The 22,530-nt window shown below is 39.3% G+C and overlaps 1 protein-coding gene and 1 long non-coding RNA gene across 2 annotated transcripts in view; both read left to right on the top strand.

Annotated features, from left to right (window-relative positions):
- LOC141319911 (NACHT, LRR and PYD domains-containing protein 12-like) overlaps positions 1-15,547 on the top strand; it is an 812,443-nt gene extending 796,896 nt beyond the window's left edge. The window contains exons 10-11 of the mRNA XM_073833280.1: positions 14,937-15,296; positions 15,381-15,547. Of these exons, the coding sequence (XP_073689381.1) occupies positions 14,937-15,296; positions 15,381-15,547 (527 nt within the window). The remainder of the gene's footprint in view (positions 1-14,936; positions 15,297-15,380) is intronic.
- Positions 15,548-16,499: 952 nt separating this feature from the next.
- Positions 16,500-18,987, top strand: LOC141339320 (uncharacterized). Its single transcript, XR_012355935.1, has 4 exons — positions 16,500-16,816; positions 17,380-17,445; positions 17,620-17,762; positions 18,591-18,987. It is a non-coding gene; the product is annotated as an uncharacterized lncRNA (long non-coding RNA).
- The last annotated feature ends 3,543 nt before the right edge of the window (positions 18,988-22,530 follow it).

The following is a 22,530-nucleotide window of genomic DNA, read 5'->3' as shown; positions in this document are numbered from 1 at the left end:
ACGTTATTGTAATTGGGATAATTACATTGCTAATCGTTGGGAAAACATAAAAATGTGAATGCAATGTGTTGCCTTGAATTTTTCAATATTAGCAATGATTTTTTTTTTACAGTGTATGACAAAATATGAGGTCGGTGAATAAAAGCTTTGTGAATAAGCATATACCTTTCTTTTGGAAAAACTTAGTGAGTAATTGTGGGCCCATTTTCTCTCTCTCTCTGCTCTCTGTAACCTGGCTTGTGGTTTCTGATGACTGGACTTGTGCTTCTTTGTTGAACTTGAGGACATATCTGCTTTGAGCGTTCAACACCTGCTCTCACTCAGCAGCGACACTCTACACTAGGTAGGATGGGCTGAACCACCAGAGAGGGGTGCAATTTCACTGGAGATGCACAAATAAGCCCTAATTTGGTTTTATTTTTTACTTTATTGCTAGTAGTGTTATTACTAATAAAGCAGATGGGCCCTTAGAATTGTCCTAACTTTCCAGCAGTCTGTATACCCAAAATCCCACGTTATCTGCTGATAATGACATTTTAAAATGTACAGGAGCTCTACGTTTAGCTTACAACTGTTAAACACAGTGTAGGTTACTGTCAAAAACTGTCAGAAGTAGCGTGAATGGCGTGAAAATTACTAAGCATATTTCAGTATAATGACTTAGAAGTATAGGCCCTATTTTCTGTTTTCTTCTTACCTACTCTGCACTACTGTCCTCCGATGCAACAGACAAATTTAAACCTTTCGAGAATATTTCAGTTCATTTTTATGCATTTGACAGCGTCTGATTTTAGATTTTTTTGCTTTCTCTGAGTTTTTCGGCACTGCCTTTCCTTTTTTACGGCCCATCTCTGACAATTAGCTTGTGCTGCACTTACTGTTTGACATTCTTGCCAGATTTTGATTACGTCCGCGTTACCTCCGATTGGGCCAAATGCTTAACATTTTGATATTACTATTATTACTATCACCATCATCATCATCATGTTCACATCTTGCAAGATATAAAAGCTGCCTGCATGTAAAAACAAAACATACTAAAAAAAAAAATGGTCCGGCCCTTCTGGCATTTGCCAGAATTGCCAGATGTCCAATCCACCCCTGGCCACGAGCACCACTTGGGAAAAGTAAAGCCCAACACTGGCTCTGTCTATAGTCCATTTCCACGTCACACACTCTGACTTCAGCACAATGTACTTTTTAAACCAGGAAGATGAAAATAGCGCGAAAAAAAAATAGTAATAATAATAATAATTAACCAGTTGTCTCTAACAATCAATATTAACAGATGCTAACGTTGTTGTCTATGACGTGCAACACAAACACTTAAAAACTCAGAAAAAAGTGTTTCATAACCCTTTAAATCACCGCAACAGTTTTTCAAAGACCGGAATCAAGAAAACAGTCCCGCGTAGAGCTTTAAACTGAATGCCGACTGTAGAAAGCAAAAGCCAAATCTCTAAAGTTACACACGACATTGGTATACACTTTTCTAACTTAAATAGCACTTACAGTCACACAACCAACTGTGTTCATGCAGGTGTCAGGAATGATGCACACTAGTGATGCGTGGGTCGGGTATTTTTCCAACCCGCGGGTCCCGCTTTTATGAAATTATTTGGCCCGCCCCAGCCCGCCCCGCACCACTGTATCTATTTTTACAACCCGCCCCGCCCCGCCCCGCCCCGCACCCGCGACCATTAAATAGACATAATAGGCATTGTAATTCAAATCAAAACAGCCTTTATTTCAGCCTGAAAGTGCTTGGAAACATCGTCCTCAACAAAATATGATTAGGAATATGAACGATAAATCAGGTCATATTAATAACTAGATAATGACACATTTTAAACATTTACAAAGCAGTAATCTAATCTAATTGTAAGTAATTGTAATCTAAGCTAAACAATTTTTTATTTTAGATTTGTATAGGGCAGGCGTACAGTTTACAGCCTACGCTAACCACTGACATTTTTTTTCTTTCATTTAACACACGGTAATGTTCATTTAGCGTTTTTACGTTCGCTATGTAAAAACAGAATAGCATCCACTGTACCGGGGTTTAATCTATTTCGCCTGGACTCCAGCACCCGGCCAGCAGAGCTGAATGTGCGCTCGCTTGATGCGCTTGTGGCTGGGATATAGAGAATCATTTTTGACACCTTGGCAAGCACAGGAAAGGCGACTGACTGCGACTGCCAGAAGCTTAGAATGTCCTCTCCTTCCCAGAAGAACTGGCCCTCAATGTAGCGCTGAACCTCGTCTCTCTCGGCAACATCTTCACTATCATCCTCCCACTCACTAAACTCATCTCTTTTTCTTTTGACTCGCTCAGCTTCGTCAACTAAAAATAAAATAACAATATTTAACCTTTTACACATACATTAGACCACCTTAGCTAAAACGTAAGCTAGCTATTTATTAGCTGGTGCCACTCACCTGGAGGCATGGGCTCTGGCTCCCTCACACTTGCTGGAGGTGTAAGCAGCGCACTGTCAAATTCCCTGGCAAGTCTTCTGGCCTGCTCGTATACAGCGTTTCTCTCCTCCACTTGAAACATCTTCAGGGACTTAAAACGGGGACAAAGAAACGTTCCAAGCTTGTGGGTGACGCTGATGTACATTTTCTCATTTAGCAGCTGCATTGCCCGTGCCCGAATATAAACCATGTACTCCGGATCACCGTATTGGGGCTCGCAGTGTTTCTTCAGTTTTAAAAAACCAAAGCACGACCAGCTGAATAGTTGGATAAGTATCACCCTCCATCTCTTCGCTATCCATTCTGTGGAGCTGATCTTTCTCCTGCAAGGCCTGTTGGATTTCACGGTACTGTTTACTGACTGACTGCATCATCGCAACTTTACTATTCCACCGGGTTTCGCATTCCTGCGTCACGGTGTGTGGTAGTTGTACTACAGTGCCGGATTTTTTCAGGTATGTCACAAGGCTTTTGCATTTTGCGATGATATCACTCACGTCTTGCATGTATGGTGGCGTGTTCTCTTTTACATCAAACGTGTGTTTGAGAACGATGTTAATGACATGGGCGGTGCACGGCATCCACTTGTAGCTGCGAAGGGCAGCTTTTATGTTTGCGCCCTGGTCACTTACAAACATTACTTTTGATATGCGAGCAGGTTCAATGCCAAAGTCATGCAGCTCCTTAATAATTTGCTCGTGGATGTTGTGTGCTGTCTTTTTGAGAGTTGAGTCAAATTCAGCTGTGCTTATGACACGGCTCTCCAATTTCCTGTCGTCATTAATGAAGTGACCATTAAAAGCCGTGTATGCTCGTTTGTTGAACTCATCAGTCCACATGTCAGTGGTAATAGCTATGCCACAATCCAGAGCTTGATTTATCTTCTTTGAGAGGATTTCTTTTTTTTCTTTTGCGGTTGATTTGGCTCTGTCGCAAACAGTTTGCCTGTGAGGTAGTACACTGTTGGCATCCACACATCCGTAACGTGAACCAATGTTAATTAGACACTGGGCTACGGTCTGGAATCCATCTCCAGATACTATGTCGAAGGGCCGCAGATCTCGACAGCACAATTCAACACAAGCGTCTGTGACCTCGGACTTGACATGTGCTGGTACTTTACTTTTGAGGAAAGCGGTTATATTTTGAGACGTGCCACTGTCGTCCTTTTTCTTAGACCCCCCACAGATATGTCTTGACAAGCTGGAAGTGCCTGTTTTGTGGCTCTCGTTTTTGTATATTTTTTCACACGAATTGCACTTCACGTAGCCGACACTGCTGTTGTCTCCTGCTGTAACTATTTCTGAGAACCGGTCCCAAACATTAGATTTAGCAGCCTGACCTTTTTTTCTTTTAATGATGTAAATTCCCGACCTCAATTTCTCCCGCACCTCGTCTTCCATCTTCACTTTTCTTTTTTTTTGTTGCGACTGGCAGCAGTAGCTGCTTGGCGCTTTCGTGACACGTGACGTAACCTTATCAAATAACTTAATAAAATATGAAAATAGATATTCCCAGATATTTAATATAGGCGATAGGGAATTGCACGCAACATACATGGATTTTTTTATTTAATTTGGTTTTTAATGACCCGCCCCAACCCGCCCCGCAAATAAAATGACAATTTCTTTACCCGCCCCAACCCGACCCGCGGGTTACCCGCGGGGTCCGCGGGTTACGAGACGACCCGCGCATCACTAATGCACACCTTTTCTATTCACCACATTCAATGCGAACTGAACTACAATAATAGACAGCAATCAGACATGCAGCGGCTCGGTTTGCCACGTTCAACACGGAAGCTCCGACACAACTGTGTTCAACACTTCGCTGTTTCAGAAAGCTTCACTATCAGAGGCAACATTATCACAATATATGACAGATGAATAAAGATCTCGGAACTTACATTCACATTCTCGCGCAAAATCAAACGTAAACTGAAACCTCTCTGCTGAACTTCTTCTTCTTCTTCTGGTGTTTTTTGGCGGTTTTGGCAAACCAACGAAAGGTGCATATCCGCCACCTACTGATCTGGAGTGTGGGCTGAACAGAGATTTGGTAGTAGAGCAAAAAAAAAAAAAAAAAAAAACACAACTAAATAAATAAATAAATCCTTTTTCTGATGAATTACTACAGATTTAAATTCTATCCATATTTCCTGTCTTTTTTAAATAGCTAAACAATTCCTCATTGATTTTTGATGGCTTTTGTTCCTTCCCTAACAGTGTTTTTATTTAAATTTTATCCTAATCAATCAAGTTGGTGTCTTTCTCTTTCATAAGCATCACATTCTATAAGTATGCGTTTTACAGTTTCTGGAATCCCACATTTATCACATCTGCCATCTTCATGTTTCCCTATTTTGTGTCAATTATAATTTAATGCTGAATGTCCTATTCTCATTCTTGTAATAATGACATCTTTCTTCCTATTACCCCATCTCATTTTCTCCTCTCCTACACGTATCTGTTGAAGATGCCTTCCTTTTGTTCCACTATCCCATGATTTTTGCCATAACTTTCTTACTTCAGCTGAGATTAATTTCTTAAATTCAGTTTTGCTAATTGCTGTTACTATTTCACTATATGAATGCTTTAAAGCCACCTTTGCCAGGGAATCCACTTCCTCATTTCCCTCCACCCCAACATGAGCTGGAACCCATTAGAAATATCCCAAGTTGCCGAATTCTGAAAAGGTTTTGTAATACCTGTGCTGTAGATTTTCCACTCAGCAGACTTGTTAGAGCCGACACTGAATCCGTACAAATTACTGTATTAGTAGATTGTACTTCTTCAATTCATTGCAGTGCAAAAAAGATTGCTAACATTTCTGTTGTATATACTGATATATGATCTGAGACTCTTTTGGCTATTTTTAAAATTTAAAAAAATATAATAATTAACTTTAAATGCAGGAATATATACCGCTGCTGCTGCTCTTTCAGATACAGAATACTTAGAGAATTGTCTTACAGGATTTTCTTATGGGAAAAGGACAATTTCTACAGGATTTTAATGGAATCCTGTTTTCTAAAAAAACCTAATCCTAACACTATTCCTATCAAAATCCTTTAGGAACGGTTCCAAAATAAAATTCCTATTGGAATGTACATCGAGGTGAGTTAAAGTAACTGCAAGACACTAAACTATTAGTTAGTTTTATAAAAAATAAAAAAGTGTAAGGGTAGGATTCTTCAAAATTCTTGAAAGATGCTTTAAAATAAAACCCAATAAAATCATGTCGAAATTATGCTACAGGATTATTATGTAGGCTATTGTATAAGAAAATCCTATAAGACAATTCCTAATGGAATCCTTTAGGAACGGTTCCAAAATATGATAGAAATTCTAACTGGAATCCTGTAGAGAATTCCTATTGGAATCCTATAGGATTTTTTGACAAAGGTTACTATAGTATTACTACAATATAACCGTAGTAAAACCATGGTATCAGAACCATGTTTTTTTTTTTTAAACCAAAAAAACGCATCAAAAAACCACAGTTACTAGAGTCATGGTTAACTACAGTTTTACTATAGTAAAACCATGGTTTATTTTCGTAAGGGTTTAGCACTGACTGAAGTTGCCCTGAATGTCGTGACTGACCAATCAGAATCAAGCATTCCACAGTACCGCGTAATAATATAATTTAAAGCACAGCCACCACAAATTCAGACTTTTTTTATGCCTTTATTGTGATAGGACAGTAGAAAGATGACAGGAAACAGCTGGGAGGAGAGAGGGAAGCGGGATCGGCAAAGGACCTCGAGACGGGAATCAAACTAGGGTCACCATGATCGCAGTTGCACTATTGTTTATTGTGTTTGAATAACAGGCGCGCATTCACCGAAACACTCGGCATTTTCAGCCAAAAACTTAAACTCTACACAGAATTAGTGCACTTTTGAAGAAAGTCCGAAAACAGAAAAAGAAACATGAAGCTGAAGTCACACATACAGAATATAGGCTACAACAAAAGAAGGATGAAACTGAAGTCACACAGATCGAAGCAGGTGCAGCAGCGCAGATGGATCCAGATGTGAATAAAGAGATGATGAAAGAGTAGCTAGTGTTTCATGCTCAGCAGGTTTCAGTTCAGTAATGCTCAAATGAGCAAGAACCCGTGGATTACTGGATTAACATCATGATTGTGTTCGTGTGTGGAGATGATCTGCAGGATCAGACTGCCCAGGTAAAAAAAAAGTGCACTAAAATATACTTTATTTAAGTATACTTAGTGCACTTTTCAGTAATGTACTAAAAGTGCTCTATTTTCGCACACTAATTTTGTACTTATTGTACTAAAAAAACAGTATTAAGTATATGTTAAGATAAACTTAATACCATCTAAGTGTACTCAACTGTGCTATTTTGAGACACCATGAAATTGAATGTCTCTGCCATTCTAACATACAGAGGCAAACGGTACATGCAGGATTCATATTAAAACGGTCTTTTTGCATTTCAGTTTTCACCGTTTTCACAGATACTAGTCCATATCGCGATTTGAATTAAGTGACAGACCAACCTTTGATTTATGAATCCAAAAATCGACGAATTTACGTGGCATTCCGCGATCCAGTCCGTGTTTTCTTGGAGGAGACATTGTAAACGCGCCCCCCTAAGATAATGGTAGGGGAAACACTGGGATATTTAGAAATATACTAGCCTACATTTCAGAAATTCAGGTACCCTATAGGTAGGTAGACCTTCTGTAAAAGCATTGAGGTGATTCCTGAGGCTCGATGTGCTGCGGTGATAAGCGCATTCCTTTGTCTGAACGCTAGTTGGTGCTCCAGTATAATCGGTCCGCCGCTGAAACTCATCCAGTGAGAAACGTTCCACGGTGCAAAATTAAGTGCGATTAAAATGCGTTAATTAATTAATCTAAATTAACGCGTTAAAGTCCCGGCCCTAGTTTAAACTAAAAGGGTCTGTTTTGTTTCTTAAAAACACTTTTTCTTTCTGTTTGAAAAAAAAAGTCCATATATAGTATATTATTTTATTGATACATAATACATAAATTATCATATGAGTATGGGACAATACAAATTACAATGTAGCTCTAGATATAAATAAACATACATATATATTTCATTATGCATTACCACCACCTAAATAGTACAGTCTAGCACTCTTAACAGAGGCAGTATATTATTCTATTTTTTTTATTTTTTTTTTGAAAGTTACTATACTTTTGAGTAAAATATTGAGGATGGTCCCAATATGTTATTTTCAATATGTAATATAGATAATTTATTCAAACAGGAAATTATACTGCTCAATAAACACTGATATTAAGAAATTAATTAATAATAATAATAATAATAATAAACCATTACAGAAGGTATTTAAACAGCCAAAAATCATGTTCAATAATTACAATTATTTGATGAGTGCAACTGACAAACGTGAAAAATGAGAATTACTGATTTTTTATTAATTAATTAATTAATTAATTAATGTATGTATTTGTCTATTTATTTATTTTTTTTTGGAGGGTAACATTTAAATTTTTTGATTATAAGTAACAGTTGGTAAAAAATAAATAAATATAAACATTTGCTGGCTGTCGTAGAGCACAAAGGGTTCATTTGACTTCACTACTAGGACTTAGTCTGACTGACAGTTCTATGAATGTACACAGATGTGGTCAAAAGTTTACATCACCCTTGCAGAGTGGAACCCAAATAAGACACAAAATGCATTTTATTGTTTAGAACTGTTCTAAAGTCCTAAAGTAAGACATTTTGCATCAAAGGTGTTTACATATAGTCCACAACACAAAGTAATAGCTGAATTATGTCAGAAGCTTCAGAAAAAAAAAAAAACTATATGTTTCCCGGAAGACAAAAATACTACAATTTACCCAAAGAGTTTGTGAGACCTGGAGATGTTAATAGAATGTAGATGTTTATATGTTTAAGAATATAGTGGACAGTTTAACTACTCAAGACAAATAAAGGGGAAAAAAGGAATTTACAGGATTTTTTAACATTTAATTCAATAGCATGTGTCCTGAATGACGTATGACAGTAAAACCCGAATGGGTAACACTTTCTATGAAGCCCCTATTTATAACACTGTCACAAGGAGGAGTCAGAGACGTGCGGATCCATTTGCAAGGCTTTATTAGAATAGTCGACAGGCAGGAGTAAACGCCAGAAAACAGGAACAACGTAGGTAATCCGGGAAACAGTTCAATACTCAATCAGTGGTCGCAATGGCAGGCAGCAGGAATCAACAACGGGGTACACAGTCCAGAGTCATACACAGGTAATCCAATCCAGAGAAACACGCTTAGAATAATGACCATGGGAACAATTAGACTTCGCAAGGTGGCTGTGTGTGAGAGTGGCTAAAATGCAGTCAGTAAATGTGAAACAGGTGTTTGCAGCAATCAGATCAGTGGGAAATGAGGAACAGATGTGTGCAGTGATTGGTGCAGTGGCTTATGGGGATTGTAGTCCATGAAGTGTGGTGCAAGAGTTCATGATGACAGGGAAGACCAGATACGTTACATAGCCCCTCCGCAAGGAGCGGCTTCCAGACGCTCTAACCACCTTAACCATCTTGAGGGTGGTGGAGCGGAGGCGGAACAGGGGGAGGGATGGAGGGCCAGGTCCATGTAGTGGTACTGGAACCACGAAATGAGGCGGAGCCGACGGAGGGAGAAGCCATGGAGGAGGAAGGGTTGGCTCCTGCATGGGGCCGACCGACAGAGGTAGAGCCGGTGGAGCCCGAGGCGGAACCGGAGAGTCGATGGTCCTGGGCGACACAGAGGATCCGGAGGGCCAAGGCGGAACCCAAGGCTCTGGCGACCCCGGCGGAGATGGAGGTCCGGAGGTACGCAGCGGAGCCGGAGTGACAGAGGATCGAGGCTGTGCCCACGGGAGGGAGGAGGTCCACAGAGCCGGCAGGACGGAGTGACGAGGCGCAGCCGGAGGAGTAGAGTCCAGAGGCGAAGGTGGGGTGACGACTGACCGGGGCGGAGCCGGAGAGACGATGGAGCCCGGAGGAGCTGTTGGGCCGACGGCCGACAACGGAGACGAGGGAGCACAGAGCCGGGGTGGAGCCGCAGGGTCGGAGGACCGAGGTGGAGTCCAGGACTCTGAGACTGGAGGTGATGGTGAGGGGTCCTTCAGTCTGGACACCGATGGCGACTGGCAGTCCCACGGCAAGTCCTCTGCCACGAAGGTGGGATGGGGGTGAGTAGAGGGACTGTCAGGAGACAGAGGTGGCAGGACTGGAGCAGCAGGGAGGGTGGGTGGGAACAGTCCATGCTTGAGCTCCGTGACCAGAACCGGGCCGACAGGAATCTCAGGACGACTGGATGTAACCAGCGGAGTCTCTGGAAAGCTGGGCGGAACCAGCGGAGGCTCTGGAATGCAGGGCTGAACCAGCGGATTGTCTGGAAGGTTGGGCGGAACCAGCGGAGTCTCTGGAAGGCGGGGCTGAACCAGCGGAGTCTCTGGAAGGCTGGGCGGAACCAGCGGGGTCTCTGGAAGGCAGGGCTGAATCAGCGGAGTGTCTGGAAGGCTGGGCGGAACCAGCGGAGTCTCTGGAAGGCTGGGCAGAACCAGCGGAGTCTCTGGAAGGCTGGGCGGAACCAGCGGAGTCTCTGGAAGACTGGGCGGAACCAGCGGAGTCTCTGGAAGGCAGGGCTGAACCAGCGGAGTGTCTGGAAGGCTGGGCGGAACCAGCGGAGTGTCTGGAAGGCAGGGCTGAACCAGCGGAGTGGAGCGGAGCTCTTGTGAAGCGGGCTCTGGACGACGCTCTTGTGAAGCGGGCTCTGGACGACGCTCTTGAGGAGCGGGCTCTGGAGAACTGGACGACCCCAGCGGAGATTCAGGAGGGCTGGGCGTCTCCAGCGGAGACTCTGGAAGAGCAGGCTCTGAGCGAGCGGTCACTGGAGGGCGCTCTGGCGGCGCAGTCACTGGAGGGCGCTCTGGCGGCGCAGTCACTGGAGGGCTGGTTGGGAGACCAGCAGCTCGAACCGACAGCAGCGGTGGGTCCTCCACGCTAGAAATTAGCCTTTGCCACCCCGTGGTAAAGTGTGGCTGCTGTGGTTCTGGGCTAGCGGACCTCTTGTGCTGTGGCTCTTCTAGAACTCTCACAGTAAGCGGAGAGCCGCATAACACCAACGCATAATTCATAAAGTCCTCCACCGAACACTTAAATTCCCCTCCAGGCAACAGCGATTTAATGGGTTCATTGAGTCCAAAGCGGAATAAGTCCCTCAGCCATACTTCATCATAAAAAGGTACTTGAAGTGATAACCTACGAAACTGTAGTACATAATCCTCAATGGGAAGATCTTCCTGTCGGAGGAGCAGAAGTTGGTCGACTGGGTCCATGATGATGCTGGGGGTGAAACAAAAGCCGCTGGATCCTGGTTTGGCGAAGTCTTCTGTCACAAGGAGGAGTCAGAGACGTGCGGATCCATTTGCAAGGCTTTATTAGAATAGTCGACAGGCAGGAGTAAACGCCAGAAAACAGGAACAACGTAGGTAATCCGGGAAACAGTTCAATACTCAATCAGTGGTCGCAATGGCAGGCAGCAGGAATCAACAACGGGGTACACAGTCCAGAGTCATACACAGGTAATCCAATCCAGAGAAACACGCTTAGAATAATGACCATGGGAACAATTAGACTTCGCAAGGTGGCTGTGTGTGAGAGTGGCTAAAATGCAGTCAGTAAATGTGAAACAGGTGTTTGCAGCAATCAGATCAGTGGGAAATGAGGAACAGATGTGTGCAGTGATTGGTGCAGTGGCTTATGGGGATTGTAGTCCATGAAGTGTGGTGCAAGAGTTCATGATGACAGGGAAGACCAGATACGTTACAAACACATTATGAGGGTATTTCTAAGGCATTATAATGACTGCATAATGCATTATAATAAACCTTATAATATGTTATATCATTTCATGAATACCCATCACAACAATTATAAGACATTATAACACTTGAGTATTTGAGGTTGTAACTTTTAAAATTATGATTATTTATAACACACAATGGACGCGTATATAATCTACCTAATTTATGATGGACTATATCATATTACATTTATTTTTTACATTATCTTTTATTTTGATGGTCCCCTAAGTCTATTGACTATAAGCTTACACTTTCCAACTACATGCCAACTAACTCTCCTTAGAGTATCAGTAGACTTAGGTTATGGTTGGGCTCGGTAGAAGGTTCATGTACTTGCAAAGTTACTTATAATATAATAGTTTGTCTTTTGGGGAACCATCGAAATACAGTGTTAGCATATATTTAGCACACTACTAATAATAATTACTGCTAGCTGACATGCAGTTGCAGAGTTACTTATCAAAAGCTGTCTAAAGGGGACTATCAAAATAAACTGATAATACTAATGTGTCATATTACACATTTATCTCATCTAATACCTGATCCTATGGCTCTTTGAGAAATATTATTATAATTACTTATAAGTGGTCTTTGTATGCTTTAAGTAAAGTGACATGAGAAACATGGCAAGATATGGGACTTATAATATGTTATAACTATGGAGGAGGTAATCATATTTTTAAAAGCTTTAACCACAAAAAAGTACAAATTATAATACATTAAAACTGTTCTTATGAATACTCATGAGATGATATAACATATTATAAGGTTTTTTATAATGCATTATAAATTAATTATAATGCCTTAAGAATACCCTTATAATGTATTATAAATATGGGCTTCATAGAAAGTGTTACCGTATGTTTTTCTAGAAACCAGTAACAAAACACACTCTTTGAAGTTAGGATAGAAGACTGTATTGATTTTAAATTAATATAGTTTGAATGTCAAACTCAGTCAATACAGCAGCATGTTCCTCTAGGGGGCAGTAATGCAGGACACTCTTTGGAAGGTTTTGTAAGCTATATTTTAATATCAATAGTTACTTCTGCATCACTTTTGACAGTGAAAACTACTGCAAAATGTTCTTTATAAAATCTGTAACAAGACAAAGCTGGGGATACATACCAGAACATGCTATCCATCAAGTAAAAATAAAAATGTGAATAAAGAAATGATTAATCTCAGTTATCATAAATATTGACAGAAATCTTCTATCAATCCATTCTCAATTCTTTGAGTGGGTTACAAACACACATATGAGAGATATAAGAGTATAAACACACATGTGTTCAGTGAGGTTCAGACAGGTTAATGGTTAGTGCAGGTTTGTGTGATATGAGTATATGTAGTTGTAGCGCCCCCTACCTCCTTTTTTAGTAGATGAGTAAGAGGCAGCACCAGGTTCAATAATCTAGTGCCCTAAGAGATTATGGGCCCCTCTGGAGTCACTGACTGAACTAATGTATAATAAAATGTTACTCTGAATAAATGGCTAAACTTCACCTTTACCGTCTCTTATAAAACTCTTTTGAGTAAATAAAACACGTAGAATAAATAGAAAATGTAAAGAATTTACTTAAATTTTGAATAAGTTTTGGAAAGTGTGAAAATGGATGAACAAAATAAAGCAGTAGTTAAACAATAAGATAAATATCAAATTGATACAAATTTTAGCTCAAATAGAAAAATGTTACAGACGTCTGAGATACTTAGTTGACCAAAATGTCAACACAATTAAATGAGCAAGTAACACTTGAAAATAAAAACACCAAAATAGCGGTTACATTTCAAAAACTGTGTTATCCCTCACCACAGATCGTTTGAAAACACGAAATCTCCACTCGGCCGTTTACGAGCGAAATGACGTAACCGCGGTGACGGAAAAACATACACTGAGAATACGAAAATGAACGATGTAACAAACTCAACAAACTGTATTAACACACACACTATATACAGTAGTCAACATTCGAAGTGGATCAAAAAAGTTCCTCAAAAGTTGTCCTAAGATAAGAACAGGTATTCTTTTTGGTTTTAGGACAAATTTGATGAAAGGTTTTGATCCACTTCGAATGTTGACTACTGTACACTTCAAATGATTAATACGATGGTTTATCGATTAATAAACTCCAATTACTGCTTTCGTTAGCTCAGATCGGTCTGATCAGCTCTGAGTCTCTCGTTCTCCTCTCGGCGCGCTCTCCTTTCTCTCTCTCTTGCACCCGAACTCTCCTCCTCCCTATTAACCACTCAAAATTCTCCGTTTTCCCGGGAGGGAGGGTCTTAACAATATTAACCCAATGAAAATACAAACAACCTAACTTGTAGGGCAAAACCACGTTTTTCCCCATGTACACACCATAGACTGTAAAAAATATGGACGTAGTATCCGTGACGTCACCCGAAGGATTCTGAAGCGCTATTTTGAAGCCTAAAGTGGGCGGGAGTCGGCCGTCGCCATCTTGGAATCGCGTCACCGCGCGTCACTCCCGGATAATCAAAAATGGGCAAAAAGGCGGGAAGTGGGTGGAGCTTGTTGCTGAAATTTCCGCCCCGGTATGCCGGTTACCAGTTAAACAACATGAAAAACGCTTAACGTGGCTTAATGTATGTAAAAAACGACCAGGAAACCCCAAGTTTCTGTCAAACCTTACGTGGAACAAACATTAACTACTATCAAAAGAACGAGCCCTTATTCCACAGATAAAGTGAATAATATCACGTTAAGCATTTTCTCCCCCATAGAAGCCCATTATAAACAGCTTAACGTGGTTTACGTACCTCAACAGCGACCAGGGAAAAATCAAACTTATGTTAAATTTTACTTATAATAAATACTTGCTGCTGTCAAAAGAACGAGCTCTTATTCAGCATATAAAGTGATCGCCCCCCCCATAGAAGTCCATTATAACAAACCATGTTAAGCTTTTTCCATAATGGAGTTCTATAGGGAGAAAAGCGAGATATTATTCACTTTATATTATTCACTTTATATGCTGAATAAGAGCTCATTCTTTTGACAGCAGAAAGTGTTTATTATAAGTGAAATTTAACAGAAGTTTGGTCTTCCCTGGTCGCTGTTAAGGTAAGTTAAACCAAGCTGTTTCCTTATAATGGGCGTCCATGGGGGAGAAAACGCTTAATGTGATATTATTCACTTTATCTGTGGGATAAGGGCTCGTTCTTTTGATAGTAGTTAGTGTTTGTTCCAAGTAAGGTATGACAGAAATTTGGGGTTTCCTGGTCGTTTTTTACGTACGTTAAGCCACGTTAAGCGTTTTAGAACGTCCCGGATAAACTCTTAGTGGAAAAATGTATATCCTTTATCCAATTTGTTCCTCTTTGTGACAGAGTTTTCCTACACGACTCTTATCAGGTTGGCAAAAGTTATTTTTGGCAAACCAGCGAGGGAAGTTGTGTAGACTCTCTCCATTTTAATTTTAAATTACCCGGCTTTCTGCTGTGTTGACATTACACAGGAAGTCTGCATACCCTGCGATTGCGTATTTCCGGTTTCTGTGAAAAAGGTCTATAATTCATTCCTGATTCTGATGTGTTTTATCTCCATCAGATTCCCATCGGCTCACTCTGGATCCGAACACAGCACATAAATGGCTCCGTCTGTCTGAGAACAACAGAGTGATTACTGACACTCGCACAGATCAACATTATCCTGATCATCCAGACAGATTTGATGTGCGTTCTCAGGTGTTGTGTAGAGAGAGTGTGTGTGGACGCTGTTACTGGGAGCTGGAGTGGAGTGGACGTGATTATGATGTGTCTGTATCAGTGTCATATAAGAGCATCAGCAGGAATGGATCGGGTAATGAGTGTGGGTTTGGATGTAATGATCAGTCCTGGAGTTTGAACTGCTCTTCCTCCAGTTACACATTCAGACACAATAACATAGAGACTGTTCGCCCTGTGAAGCCCATCATCAGTAGAACAGGAGTGATTGATGATGATGATGAGGATAATGTCTATAGACTAGGAGAGATTGATGATGATGTTGAGGATGGTGTCTATAGAGTAGGAGTGTATGTGGATCACGGAGCAGGAACTCTGTCCTTCTACAGCGTCTCTGACACAATGAGCCTCATCCACACAGAACACACCACATTCACTCAGACGCTCTATCCTGGGTTTGGGGTTAGTTATAAATCATCAGTCAAACTGTGTTGATGAATCAGAATAGACTGATGAGGAGGACTTCCGGCTGACGCAACCCAAGATGGCAGCATAGGTGTTTGGTTCCCGATCAGTACTCGATAAAAACCCCCGAATTCGACAGTTTTGATAGAAATAATTACAACTGCAGCAGAGATGGAAAGGGGAGGAAAATCAAGAAGACAAATAAACCAAAAAAACTCGAAGAAACAACCAGAACTGAGCGATGAAGACGAAGGTGAAGTAGCGGATAAAATAGAGGGTGAAGACGAACCCCTGGAGGCCGAGGCAGCCGTGGCGATCCGTATGGGACTGAAAGATATTGTTAAAGAAATCCAGGACTTCAAAACCCAACTAAAAGCGGAATTTACTACGTTCAGGGAAATTAAAAAGGATTTTAAAAAAAGAACTCGAGGAAGACATTAAACAACGACAGAACTAGCCACGCAAAATGCGAGAATCACAGAAACTGAACAGAGATTTGAGGAGCTAGAAAACTGGAACATAGAGGCAAAAGAAGCTCTGCTCCAATCTATTAAGCAGCAGAGAATACTACAGGACAAGCTGACAGATCAAGAAGGAAGAAGCCGACGGAATAATATCCGGATCTTCGGCTTAAAAGAGGGAGCAACACGATTCATTGAACAACTTCTGAAAGATGAGCTACCCCTACCAACAAACATGGATCTACAAACACAACGGGCACACCGAGCTTTACTGCCGAAGCCAGGCGCTGGTAAACCCCCGAGATCTATTGTGGTGAACTTCAACAATACACAGTGAAAGAGACGGTGCTGAGGGAAGCCTGGGGGAAAAATCCACTATCAAAACCGCGCACTCTTCTTTGATCATGACTACGCCACTGAAGTTATCCAGGAAAGAAAAGAATACAATAGCATGAGAAAGGCCTTGAAGGAGAGAGGAATACGTTTCCAGACACCCCTAACGAAAATCAGGATTCATTGGGAAGCTGGCCCACATTCGTACGAGAGCGCACAAGAGGCTGCGAAAGAGCTGAACCACCGCAGAAGTATCAGGCGGAGGCGCATTTAGGAGCGGGATAGAAGAACGACTCCAACGGGCATTACAATGACAACGAGTCGGAAACACACACACTAACGAATTGCTGTAAAAATGACAGCAATCTTTCACAGCAGTGGGTTCTTATAATACAACATATTGCTGTAAACCGCAATGCATTCTGGTAAATTTCAAATCTAAGAGGCGGGATTATCCTCAACGGTCGACGATCGGGACCAGCAAGAAGAACGATTCACAACTGTGGTAAGTGTCTTATTTCTGTTTTATTTGTCATATTTCCTAACTGTATTAGTATATGAAGGTGTCCTAAACATTGGCGGTAACCGCAGATTAACGAATCCTCCGTCCGCGGAGCACGAGAGAGACTTGTGCGGGATCAGGCAGCACTGTCGCGGGAGGATTTCACACATTCCCCAGCCTTATATCGGCTATAGGCGTAACATCTCTGGGTTCCTACGTTAAAAATTACAAGCTTCATTGGCAAAAGATGTGATTCACGGCGACGTCGTGCTGATTATCACACTTTCTCGTGATTATTTTATGCTGTAAAACAAATCTGCACAGGCAGCCATCTGTCTGCTTATTTAGGGCTCGTGATTCATTCGCGGTCAGCCGCTCACGGAGGATGTGTGTGTCACGTAAACTATTAACTGTGCTGTTAAAGCGGTTAACGTAAGCAGTGAGATGTACTAGGACCTTTGATAACTTGCTTATTCGCTTATTGTTTGAATGTAACGTTAATGCTTTTTGCTAACTTTTATTTAAAGAATGAGTAAATACAGCCCTTTGTCCTGTCCTATTTGCAGCATATTACATATTCTGGACTAACGTTATCAAGAGGAGACAGACGGAGCTTTGGAGTTCATTCAGAGGTAAAAGTTGCATTCTAACAATCTGAGCACCTGCATTTTACATGTAACGTTAGAAATGATTGAATATGTTTCTCAACTCAAGAAGAGAGAGTTTCTTTAGGGAGAATAATTCAGATGTTCAAAAGCTAAAACTAATGTGAATTACATATTGTCTGCTTCCTGACTGTTTTGTAGATATTTATCCTGAGAGAGAAACAAAGAATTTGAAAGGCAAAGACCCATCTAAAACGACAGGACACAGAAGAAACCAGGTCAAGTGAGCCCAAGTTACCAGTCTTCTGTGCAATGTGAAGGATTTTCAGTGGAATTACTGACATGTAAGTACACATACTCCAAGATCTTTTTCCTTTTATTATGTTATTTTATCCTTTATCTACACTAGCGTTCAAAGGTTTGTGATCAGTTGGTTTTATGTTTTGAAATAAGTATCTTCTGCTCATCAAGGCTGCATTTAATTGATCAAAAGTACAGAAAAAAATATGTGAAATAGTATTAAAATGTTTTATCCATTTTAATATACTTAAATATATGCTTCATTTCTGAATTTTCAGCATCAATACTCTAGTCTTCTAATTACTCCAGTGTCACATGATCCTTCAGAAATTATATGCTGATTTATTATCAATGTTAGAAGCAATTGTGCTGCTTAATGTTTTTAATAACATGTGATACTTTTTTCAGGATTCTTTCATGGATTTCAATGTTACATTGAAATTGATTGTAAAGACTTATATACAAAATGTATCTTTTAAATTTATTCATCAAAGAATCCTGAAAAAGTATCAAAGGCTCCAAAACATACACTGACAACATTGACAATAACAACGACAATAAATCAGGATATTGATAATTAATGAGAATGATCTCTGAAAGATCATGTAACACTGGTGTAATGATACTGAACATGCAGCTTTGCATCTCAGACATACATTATATTTGAAAGTATAGTAAAATATAAAACTTGTAGTAACTTGTAATAATTGTTCACAGTTTTACTGTTTAATATCATACTGATCTGTTACAATCATCATCAGTCTCTCTGCCTTTGACTGTGTCTGTCATCCCTCTGTCTGTATCTGACTGTATCATTGATTTGTAAGATATCTAATGTATTGCCCTTTTTGTTCTTTTCTATATTTTTTTAGCCACTCTTTGCATCTTGGGATGGAACAGCATCTGGAGCTGAACTGTTCTCCTTTTTCGATCAGAAGTTTTGTTGGACTCACTTGAGGCCTTGTTGTTTGGCCATGTTGGACTGTTCGTGAAGTTGTGAAAATTCATCACTGTCTTTGTGGTATTTAGAACCATTTAATTATGACCCTGTTGGTTAACTTGATGTTGGTTAAACTTTGGCTAAATATTGGTTAACCTTTAAATTTAGCAGGGTAATATATGTTTCAAGTAAATATTTTCATGCCCAATGTATTGTGGAATTCAGAATAATACTAAATACACTGTTCTATGAGATCTCTTTAATGCAAATTTGAGAGTTATTAAATACGAGAGTTGTTCAATAAAATTGGATGTGTTTTTCAAGATTAAGATGTGTCAGATTATTATTTTTGTTTTAATTAAATAATAGGTGCACTGAGTTTCATACTATACAACACTTTATGCAGTTAAATATTGTTTAAAGCTTATGCAGTTAATATTGTTTAAATTGCTAGTCATTATTATTCAGCAATCTGGAAAATAAATACTGCAAATAAATACAAAAATTAAAGTAGTACAGTATTTTAACAGTGAAATGTTATTTAATGATTTCCAGTGCACTTGTAAAATTGCAAACTATTGCTGCAATTTCACAGTAGCAGCTCTAAAAAAATTATATATCGTTGCTTGTATATTATATATTTACAGTGCACTTGTAAAAATTTACAGTATTGCTGGCAACCAAAGTTGCCAGTAACTTGCTTTAATTTTCACAGTAATTTTTTTTACAGTGCAAAGATACAGCTGTACGAGCAAAGCAGAGGCTCCAGGAATATCAAAGGAAATGATGAACATAGAGGTATGTGAGTGCATTCAAAAGACTCAAACAAGGACATGAACGAACGGATCAAAAGTAAATGCACTCTGTGAAATGGAGTCTAATTGATTGTCTTTTTTCGTTATATCTGATCGGTAACTAAGAACCTACCTCATACTAGGAGGTTAATACAGAGACTGTATTGGACAATTAGACCAAACCTCCCTAGAGAGGGGCCCCCATATATTACGGGATTTCCCCCTCAACCCACGGAGGTAACGTGGGTGGCACACACATGGACACGTGCCCTTTTTTGGAAGTTAAATTGTTTCCTGTTTTGTGTTCTTACAATGTTATTGCTGGTTACCATGGACACGATACAAATCAAAGAAAAGTACAAGCTTCTACAAAAACAAAATGAATAACATTTCACTGGTGTCATTAAATGTAAACGGGCTGAATCATCCAATTAAGAGAAGTACGATGATTCTGAAAATGAGGAAACTAAAAGCACAAATTATATTTGTCCAAGAAGAGCATGAGAAACTGAAGAGATTTGGTTCTAGAAACACATTCTATAGCACACGTAAACATAGTCGCAAAAGAGGGGTTGTGATAATGATACAAAATGCAATCAAATTTGAGTGTCTGAAAGAAGTTAACGATGAAGAGGGACGATTTATTCTTGTTAAAGGAAAATTAGAGAACGAAATAGTCACACTAATCAATGTATACGCCCCGCCAGAAAGTGACAAACATTTCTTTAAAATTTTTAAGTGATTCGACTGAAGGGGAACCAGTTTGACCAGTTGTGATGAAATGCTCTGAGGGTTGTTTTTCTCGTCTGCTCTCACTCATGTCCTCCCTTGTTTTGATGGACACTGGTATGTGGTGAAGTGGGAAGCATCGAGTGGATCTGAGACAGTCAGAGATCTGGCAAATAAAAACATAAAGTGGTTGTCAAATAACTTCCTCCAGCACAATAATAACAAAACTTAAATAATTAATTAATAGCAGTTTATTGTAGGATTCAGTTTAAGATTTTGTCTTTTGTTTTTAAAGGGTTCAGTGATAAAGCCCTATATCTTCCATTATAGATCTCATCCTTGCTGTAAATCTACACTTAAACACCTCTCTGTTCTCTGGCGTTTTACAGTATTTATTTTATATTGTTGTATATTATTTATGCTTGTGTCTTGATTTACCTTGTTCAGCATATTGCTTATATACTTAATGAACTTGTTGGACTACTTTAGTAATTTCCATGAGTACAATTCTCAATGTTTAAGCACATAATGATATTCTAGAGGATTGAGTGTTTCTAATCTTATAGCACCAGTTTGGACATGACCCTCTTCTATTTGAACATGACAATGCCTCTGTGTATAAGGTTCAAAAAGAAAGGATTGATTCAGTCAGTGTGGAAGAACTTGACTGTTCTGCAGAAATTAAAGTCCTAATATCTTCTGAACACCTCTGGTGTGACTTTAAATGCAGACCTTGAGCTAAAAAGTTACTTTATAAAATGCTTTATAAATAAAATGTTCTAGCAGTCGGCATGTCACTCATACTACACAAATTGAGCAAGTCTTTTTTTTTTATTTAATTTATTTTTTTTGTCATGAAACATTGCAGAATGAATCACAAACTACTAAACAATAGAACCTGAATGAATCCTAACCGACACATAGTAAAGATTAAATAATGAAGTTATGATTTTTATTTATCTCACACAATCACCTTTTAACATGGAAACCATCGCTGTTCAATCAACAGTGACACGCACGTATAAATATCTTACATACTGTACATGTTCAAAGCATATAGGCACAAACTTGTAAAACTAGTTCTAAGTTCATCAGTGTTTCCTGAGAACAACCTTTCCTTTTAACTGACGAATCAGAGTTCAGATGACTGTCATTCTGGTTCTGCTAGAAGTGAAAGAGATTTCAGATCTGTTGTTCAATATATATATTATATAATATATACTTTGTAATTCATATTGTACTGGACACAATTTTCTTTGAAAAATACACAGACCTACACTTTATTGAATAAATGCTGAGGCGGAACAAAATGCCCGATTTCCAACACGTTGAACTGAGCAATACCATTGTACCATTTTATAGGCTACTTTTAAACGCATACAGCTCAGTAATGTCAGTTTTATGTATTTTCTGAGAGGGGTGGGATTTTTGTTAGGAAAGTCGGGTTAGAGACGCAGACGCACAATTCGATTAGACTGGATAAACACATGCTGCATCTTAATTCTTAAGAAAATGATATTCCTAATAAATGTCCCAAATATTTTGATTATGTCCAATGCTTCTCTTCCATTTTGGAATTATTGGACACATTTCACTGTCTTTTCAAATGCCTAGGTCTGTTTAATTTCCTAATTATAAAATTTCTAGCACTATTTTTAAACGTTTATTCAAGCAATAATATATAAATTATCTCAAATATATGCTTGTTTAATACCAGGGATTAAAAACGAATTCAAAGGGTATTTTTCTTTACATTTCCAGAGAGCGAAACGAACGAAATTAAACATTACTTAATAAATTAAAAGCACTATAAATTTGTTTAATACAACTATTAATATATATATATATATATATATATATATATATATATATATATATATATAATTTATATAAAATAATAGGTAACACTTTATAATAACTACACACTATGAGTCATTAGTTAAGCATTGGTTAAATAGTTAATTAATCATTTATAAAGCATTATTCCTACATTAATACACATTTGTAAGCAGTTTATAAATACAGCTATAAATGCTCTATTCTTGTTTTATAAGCATCTGTATGATATGCTTAATAATTGTATTTTCATACTTTATTAAGGATCAGTTAATCATTTCTAAATTAAGCGTTACATTATTTACAAACCAGTTAGTTAATAGTTGTAAGTGGTTCATGAGATCATTTAGAAAGTGTTGGTAAATGATTCATAAACCATTTGAATGCCCAGGGTGGTTGCTAGGGTGTTGCTATGCAGTTGCTAGGGTAACCGGGATGGTTGCTAAGGTGTTGCTATGCCATTGCTAGGGTACCCGGGGTGGTTTCTAAGGTGTTGCTATGTGGTTGCTATGG

The sequence above is a fragment of the Garra rufa genome, chromosome 1 (genome assembly GCF_049309525.1).
Source record: "Garra rufa chromosome 1, GarRuf1.0, whole genome shotgun sequence".
Lineage (NCBI taxonomy): Eukaryota > Metazoa > Chordata > Actinopteri > Cypriniformes > Cyprinidae > Garra > Garra rufa.
Note: the sequence above shows the minus strand (reverse complement) of the source record. Positions and strands in the feature narration are given on the sequence as shown.